This window comes from Nothobranchius furzeri, chromosome 5 (assembly GCF_043380555.1).
Source record: "Nothobranchius furzeri strain GRZ-AD chromosome 5, NfurGRZ-RIMD1, whole genome shotgun sequence".
NCBI lineage: Eukaryota > Metazoa > Chordata > Actinopteri > Cyprinodontiformes > Nothobranchiidae > Nothobranchius > Nothobranchius furzeri.
In genome coordinates this window covers 53,833,128-53,841,965 of record NC_091745.1, presented here as the reverse complement: position 1 = coordinate 53,841,965, position 8,838 = coordinate 53,833,128, and the positions used below count along the sequence as shown (strand labels likewise).

General features: G+C 44.6%; 1 protein-coding gene across 1 annotated transcript in view; it reads left to right on the top strand.

Annotated features, from left to right (window-relative positions):
• The first annotated feature begins 1,481 nt into the window (after window positions 1-1,481).
• Window positions 1,482-8,838, top strand: part of trhra (thyrotropin-releasing hormone receptor a) — a 14,570-nt gene continuing 7,213 nt past the window's right edge. The window contains exon 1 of the mRNA XM_015949389.3: window positions 1,482-2,339. Coding sequence (XP_015804875.1) covers window positions 1,482-2,339 — 858 coding nt within the window. The remainder of the gene's footprint in view (window positions 2,340-8,838) is intronic.

Here is an 8,838-nt window from a genome sequence, read left to right as displayed (position 1 = left end):
TATTTACTAGAAAATTTTGATTCTGGAAGTAAAATTACCCGTTGCTGATTTAATTTTCAGAAACAGGAAAGAAAAAAGTCTAATTCCTAGTTTTCAAATTGTTTATTACCAAGAAGCCAATCATATTGGTTGATTTCAATCACCAGGGGATTTTTTTTCTTTGGGCCTTCTCTTGTAAAATCCCATTTAAAGTGACAATGTGTAGTTTTTTTTACAATGAATCTCTGGAAATATCCATTGAGATGTTGTTGTAAATCAATTAAAAGATACCCAGTTGTTGAAAAATATTGTCGGTTTAATAACATATAACCATATAAAGCAGGTCTAAAATACATGGGAGCGGGTCTGAGCCTCTGGGTGACGCCATATTGGATGCCATGTTTTCTTCTACAAAAGCCTGTGCGGACAGAATGCATTTGCTTATTTGTAACAAATGGTTGCAAAAATTTCAGCATTAATAAATGTTGTTCTTGTACACATTTACCTCTTCACTTATTGCAAGTGATGAACGGGAATCCAACGTTCTTGTTATTTTGCTGGAGGTTGCACTCCCATGGATTTTGGACCCAAATGGCCATCCATTGGTGCGGTTTTATCCAAGCACAAAAATACTGCTTGCTTGCAATGATTTAGGTATCTACTGCCCCCTATCGCCAGGGAAAATACACACTGTCACTTTAATACAATATGGATGGTGATGTAAACCTTTGTAATGTAATTTAGTTGTTAAAATTTCTAAAAGATAACATACACCAACACTAGCTGTCAGCTCATCAGTCCTGTAGGATGTAAAAGCTTTTTATCCAAACTGAGGATGTTCAGGAAACTAAAACTGGTGAGTTAGATGTGATTATTTATAGCCAAATAGCTGAAAATCTCTTCAGGCAATATATCACTCTTTTAGAAGACACTGATTGGTTAATTTTTGTATAATATATTTATTCTGTGGGTGGTTTATGTATGTCACATTTATGTTCCAGTACTGTTTGTAGGTGCAGTATACTTGAATTATTACAGACCAATTACAGCTATACATCATTTAGAAAACACTAAAAGAGCAAACGCCTACTGAAAATAAAAAAGGAACAGTCATCTGAAAAACCCAAAACTGCCTAAATCAATATCTCCCTCGCCACCTGGTGCGTAAAAGCGTTGGAGTCCGTGGTCTGAGAGGAAGAAGTTGGCGGGTCCAGTGCGTCAGATCGTGACTTCACAGCCAGGGTCTGAGGAGCAGAGCGGCTTTGCAGGAAGCTCTCAGTCACCAGAGAGACAGGGGCACGAAGAGGAGCTCTCCCCCCTCTGCACAACTTCAACCTGCAGCTGCTGACAGGAGTTCTTCTGCTGGATGGGTCTGTCATGGATGTCTTCATGGAGACAAAACGACACTTTTTGTGGACTGTAGTGGATCTGGATGAGATGTTTGATAAAGAAGCTAAAGGAGTTTGCGCGCCTGTTTTCTAAAGATACGTGTTTTTTTTTCAATGCTTAGTGTGTTTTTTCTAAAGTGCACAGAGCTCCAGCTTCCCTCCGTGATGGAAAACCTGACCTTAGATGACATGAACATGGAGAATGACACGTCGGCGCGCGAGAACCAGACCCTGGGTGTTTGGACGGACTACTCTGTTGAGTACAAGGTGGTCAGCGTATTCCTGGTGTCCCTCATCTGCGGGGTGGGGATCGTGGGGAACATGATGGTCATCCTGGTGGTCCTGACCACCAAGCACATGCGGACTCCCACCAACTGTTATCTGGTGAGCCTGGCGGTGGCGGACTTGATGGTCCTGACGGCCGCCGGGCTACCCAACATCACGGACGCCCTGCGCGGGCAGTGGGTGTACGGCTACGCGGGCTGCCTTGGGATCACCTACTTCCAGTACCTGGGGATCAACGCGTCCTCCTGCTCCATCACCGCCTTCACCGTGGAGCGCTACATCGCCATCTGCCACCCCATCAAGGCGCAGTTCCTGTGCACTTTATCCAGAGCAAAGAAAATCATCATGCTGGTGTGGGCGCTCACCTCGGTCTACTGCGTCATGTGGCTCTTTCTGTCCGACACCACAAAGTTAGTGTACGACAACGTGGTAATGCTCACCTGCGCCTACAAGGTGTCCAGGAGTCACTACCTCCCCATTTACTTCGCGGATTTCACCGTGTTCTACGTGGTTCCGCTCATGCTGGCCACAGTTCTGTACGGACTGATCGCCAGAATCCTGTTCCTCAACCCGCTGCCGTCCGACCCGAAAGCTGGCAGCCAGAAGTGGAGGAGGGAGGCGAGTCAGGGGGGGAGGATGATCAGCACCAGCTCCTCCAGCAGCACCACGGCTGCCTCTCGCAGACAGGTGGGTCCCGGTTGATCATTAACGCGCACTTTGCGTAATGATGTGAACAGAGGAGGCTGGGTCCAGGTGTGGCACAGGTCTGAAAAAGCCTATCAGCCACCAGATGTCTGCAGCCTGTGGCCCTGGGGTCACAGTTGGCTCTTTGTTGTGACTAAAGATAATACAACTGTCTTTATTACCGAACTTAAAGGGGAGATTCGCTGTTTTCTGGCCATGTATTCTGATAACAATTAGAAGAAAGGATTTAGGTATAAAGATTGTCTCTGATAAGCTGAAATAAACAATAATCTGTTTTTCTTATAGGAAATTCCACCATGTCCAAACATGGCCACAGTTTTATGTGAACTCTATTCACCACACACATGAACGTGGTTGTAACTTTTTATGAATATAAGAAGGACTCAGGGTTTGTGTTCAATATTTAAATTTGATACTTTTCTCCATGAGAGTTTGATCTTTTTCCTAACATGAAAATGCTAATAAATGTCCATAATGAATCTAATTACATTTCATTTAAACTGTTACATTTACTTTTATGGCTTTGTACTGCTTCCTCTATCATGTGACCCCTCCAGGACAGGGGTGGTTAAACATGGTTGATAGTTTATCCCTTATTCCCAAGGATGAAGTGCTGCACTCCTAAAAAATGCATTTTGGAGGTCTTGACAATAAAGATGTTAGATAGCTCAGATAAAGGCTGCAGATAGTGTAAATGTTAAACTGAGAAACAATTTAAACTCTTCTAGGAGGAAAACTGTTTATTTTGGATGCAAATTCAAGACATTGCATCAACAAAGAGAAAGTTACTTAATATTGTCATGAGATATTTGTGGACATCAATACATAAAGTACTCAAAACAATTTTACTAATGCTGCTAATATTTCTTAATATTGCTATTTTAATTTTTCCCTTCATTTACAACATTGGTTCGGCGTCTGCAGTGATGCGGACGCTGAGCCGATCTGTCGTGGGGAAGAGGGAGCTGAGCCAGAAAGCCAGGCTCTCGATTTACCGGTCGATCTACGTCCCAATCCTCACCTATGGTCATGAGCTTTGGGTAATGACCGAAAGAACGAGATCGCGGATACAAGCGGCCGAAATGAGTTTCCTCCGTAGGGTGGCCGGGCTCAGCCTTAGAGATAGGGTGAGGAGCTCGGACATTCGGGAGGGACTCGGAGTAGAACCGCTGCTCCTCCGGATCGAAAGGAGCCAGTTGAGGTGGTTTGGGCATCTGGTCAGGATGCCTCCTGGACGCCTCCCCGGGGAGGTGTTTCGGGCATGTCCTGCCGGCAGAAGGCCCCCGGGTCGACCCAGGACACGTTGGAGAGGTTACATCTCCAATCTGGTCCGGGAATGCCTTGGGGTCCTGCCGGAGGAGCTGGTGGACAAGGCCGGGGAGAGGACGGCCTGGAGCTCCCTAGTTGGGATGCTGCCCCCGCGATCCGGACCCGGATAAGCGGAGGAAGACGACGACGACGATTTACAACAACTGAATTTTCTTTCTTTAAAGATTACTGAGAAGTCTCTCCGATGTCACAAAACCCGCACGTTAATGCCATTCATGTTATATTTCACATTTCCTTTCATAAAGCAACAGCTAATAACATGTGAATCCCAAACAGATGTATTAGGATTGCATGAAGAACATTATATAAACACTGATATGAAACCAGTTGGTGCAGGCTCTCTGGACTGAGAAGAAACAACACATGCAGTTTTTGGGAAGTTCCACTCAACAAAGTACAAAAAGATCCAGAAAGAAGCAGCAGCACAGTCTGAAAACAATAATGATCCTTGTGCTCTGCTGGTATGACACAGCTGGGGATTCATAATTCTTTAATCATCAGGCCATGAGATTTGCAGCACTTTAGCAGAAAAATGGTTCTTTTTGATCAAATCTGCACAGATCTCACCCTGATCAGCTGTGGACAGAGGTGGTACTTAAATTATTGAAACACCCCATCAATGCTGAAACTATTCTAGTCACTGTGGGTGTCTTCTTTAGGCAGCAGGCCTATAAAAATCCTCCCAGCAAAGAAATCTTCATGAAACTGTTTAAATTGCATAGTTAATAAAAGCAGACATCTTCTAGGCTCTTAGACCACAGGTCATCCACCAGGCAGAGCTAGTTCTAGTCCTTATAGCTTCATGAAGCATTCTGGACTTAAATGGAAAAACACATAAAATACAAATGTGGATTTTTTTTTACATGCCACAATTTTCATCTTATATTAATGAAAAAATCATTAAGACAAATTTTGTCCTTCTTGATGATTAAAAACAGCTTTTTCTTTGAGAGTTCCTGAACTGCAGCCATTGCAGAGTCACTGTTGATTCAGCTGGAATACTTTTTCTTTTTCTCATTTCAGGGTAAAGCAGAAGCGTATCATATGAAATGATTATGGGTATTTTTGGATGTTTCTTGTTGACTTCTGTCTTTAAACACTGTCACACATGAGGTAAACCACAGCACGTCAGGTCCTTTATCACCCTTTGTAAAAACAAAACTCCCGACTTTTGCCTAAAATAAATCAGAAAGCTCTGAAGGCCAAAGTGCCCCATGCCATCTCAGGTAATAGCAGCTGGAGACATTTGTAGATCAGATTAGGTATGACGCCTCCCTGGAATGACGGGGGTGGGGTCCCCCGAGGGACCTCCACGTAGGTCGGATCAGTTAACTCCAACTCAAATAGGCTTTTGTCGCTCCTCTCCATCAATTTGGCTAACAGACAAAGACAAACAGTCACATGTTTGTGGTTGTCAGCATTAACAGCAGTCCACCTCATCGAGGTTATTAAGTTACTTAAAAGGTCAAGAAGTGAGGAGGATTTGCACTCACCTGATCGTAGCTTTGGTGACAACATGTACATTTAAGCGTGGTTTCACTTGAATAGTTTCGCCAGATTTAGAATTCCTTCTGAATGGATCACAGCTTAAACTACACTCTTTAAAACTTTTGTTTGATTCCGTGTTTGTGTTGTTGTCTCTGAGTCGAGTTTGATCTTTGCCATATGAATGTTCAGGTGTGGCTCGCCTGCATGTAGCAACAAAGACGCCTTGATTGATTGGCCAATTAGCAGAGACACATATTGAGAAACACTGGTTGTAATTAGCCTCTTTCTTCGCGTCGTTAAACTGCATTACAGTTTATGGAGAGTCTGTTACCCGATGGAATATTCTATTAAATTCAGTGGGACTACACGAAAGCAGCCTAATACAAGAAAATGACAACTGCTGTAAAGGAAAAGGTCAAGCCATATCTTCCATTCATGCTAAATATTAAGGGATATCGGTTGGTGAGAGAGTTTTCTTGTTAGCAGACATGTCACATAGCTCAGTTGCATAAGGTGAGGAGAGAACCTTCATATGTCATATTTATTATCCCCATCACACCCTCCATGGGTGGTCCCCTCCTTCCAAGCTCAGGTCCTCTAGCAGAGGCCAGGGTTCATGAAGGTTCTGGGCAGTATCTTAGCAGTTCCTAGAGCTGCACTTTTCTGGACTGATGTCTGATGTTTTTCCCAGGATCTGCTTTAGCCACTTCTCCAGTTTAGGGGTTACTGCCCCGATGACCACGGGCAAGGCCGGATTAACCATATGGGCAATTGGGCAATGGCCCAGGGCCCACGTTCTCTAAAGGGCCCAGGGCAGCAAGGGCACGAGCAAAATACTGTAGGCCTATCTGTAATCTCCCGCTTTATATTAAACTAGGGTGACCGTACATCCTGTTTTCCCCGGACATGTCCACTTTTCACTCTCTGTCCGGGGCGTCCGGACTGGGGGTACTAGAAAATGTCCAGCTTTTCATCCAGGAGCAGAGATCGAATTATGGGGGAGCTGGATATCCTACACATCCAGGGGTTTTCTACCTATATTACTTCATTTATGGACTCTTTTGAGCAGAGAGCACAGAGAGCGGCACAGCGCGTTGTTGCACAGCGCTCCAGGCTGCTGCTTCCAGCGCACGGTCCATTCTCAAAAAACTATAATTAGCACACGATCGTTCATGTCCGCACATGTTCTCTTTCAGTCTTATTTGTGCCTGAAGTGCTCTGCTACTGCGGAGCTCATCACCTGTGCTGCGCGGTGCTGCGGTGATTTCACCTCACTGACGCAGCAACGAAAGGCGCACTCCGCTTTGTGGTCAGGAGATCCCTTTGATCTGCTCAAAAGTAACTGATGAGGTGAAAAAGTAAGAATCCAGGCAGCAGTTTTTCTGCAGAGTTTAGATGAGATGCAGGAAGATGAGAGACAGACAGGACAGGAAAATAGTTAAATAAAAACAAGAAAACTAAACAAAGTGTTGAAAAGTAAAATGTAGGTAAATTTATCTCCACTACACGTTTTTACCTGTATAAAACAATAAGTTATACACATGTCATATTTATACATCTGATACAATTCAGATCACCTTCAAAACTCAGTCACAAACCCAGGGCCGTTTCAAGGCAATTTGGGGGCCAAGGCAAAATTACCCCCCCCCCCCCCCCCCAATTAGGCCCCCCAGAAGCCTCTGTGTAATTCATACCCTCTCCAGTAGTGTTAGTTATACAGTGTTTATAAAAGCCCCTCAGACATCGCTGACATGTTATCAGATGAAAAACTAAATTATCAGACATGCTGTCTCATCTGTTGCTTTTCTAAACTTGCAAAAAGTAACAAAACCATTTGAAAGCCACTATTTGTGGATTCTCAGAAAGTTTCCATGGAGTCTGTGAAAACTTATTTTTTCATTGATCCTATCGTCTAATCTCACAGCTGAAACAAGCATCCTTAATAATCTGAATTGTTTTAGAGCCCTTTTATTGGCAGAATCTGATATTAATTTAGTTCTTACAAAAAAAAAAGGGTCCCAACGTGGTTTGTGTGGTGTTGCCATAGTGTGACATCATAGGCACAGCTCCCCTGTCCTCTTGTTTGGAAATGGAAATGTGATCACCCTATATTAAACAAACTGTCCACCCGGGCTTTTGCGCTGCACAGAGACGCTTCGCTGCCTACGACTCTAAACGTCAGTTGAGAGTCAGTCTCATGCAGACTGACCAATGAAGAGAGGGCCTCAAGTTAAGACCCTCTCCTCATTGGTCAGTCCACACAAGGTTGGTCAAAAGTTACCCTGAGTGGGTTACGTGATGTCAGGCATTCAAGTATTGAGTATATTTACTGCATATTACAGTAAAATATTCTGTATGTGACCATATTATGGTGATCCTTGGGTCGTGATGATGGGGCCTTTGAATATTGTTGCCCAGGGTACAACGAAGTCTTAATATGGCCCTGACCACGGGCACCACCAATGTCTTCACTCTCTAGGCTTTCTCAGGTTCCCCTTTGAGGCCCTGGTACTTCTCTAGTTTCTAGTGTTCCTTTTTCTTGATGATGCCATCACTTGGTATTGCCACATCAACCACAACGGCTGTCCTCTGTTGTTTGTGCACCACCACAATGTCTCGTTGGTTTACCATCACCCTTTTCTTCGTCTGGATCTGGAAGTCCCACAGGAGCTTGGCTCCCTCGTTTTCAGCCACCTTTGGAGGTGTTACCCACTTTGACCTTGGGGCTTCCAGTCCATACTCTGCACAGGTGCTTCTGTACACGATGCCAGCCACTTGGCTGTGGCGTTCCAGGTATGCTTTCCCTGCTACATCTTACACCCTGCAGTTATGTGGTGGATTGTCTCAGGGGCCTACACCTTGGGTCTTGTCTGGTGTGGTAGATCTTGGCCTCTGCTGCTCTGATGTTCAGGGCCTGTTTCTGTGCAGCCATGATGAGCGCCTCTGTGCTCTCCTTCAGACCAGCTCTTTCTAGTTATTGATAGGATTTCTTCATATCGGCCACTTCAGTAATCTGTCTTTGGTACATCTTAGCCTGGCCTGCCAGACTATAGTTCTCTGTTTAATTCTACACAGAGGACGAGTCTGGCAACTCACAGGTACATGAAGGGCGGGACTAGCCAGCTCAAAAATAACCAATCAGAAAAAAGGCAGAAATGACCACTGTGTCACGTGGCGCTGTAGTTTTTAGTTGTAGTAAAAGACGGCGTCTGGCGACGGCACAAACATCTTTCTTTAGAAGAAAGGCTTTCAGCACTTCTACTTGTTGTTGTTTTACACATGTCCAAGTCATGTAGAACAGAGGAAAGAGCTACAGTAAACTCCGCTTCAGGTGCTGTTTTCGTTGTTATGAGAAACTGAACATCGTGGTGTGTGACGTACGTTGCTCAGCGCTGATTTGCTCGGTTAGAATTCTCGGGGGGTGGGGTTATTTGATTTGGAGAGTTCCCTGGCTGGCCAGGCTAGGTACATCCCATGTAGGGATTTGTCCTCCCATGATGGTATTTCCAGTGACTCTTTTTCTGTTTGCCACTCACACTCTGTGATTGACATCTGTATGTAAGGGAATGTCTAACGCTGTTGGCTGAGCGGTGCTCAGGTAAAATATATGGGGTTCTATGGGATGGGGTTGGCATAGCCAAAGAAAAAGTTGACATACTGTCTA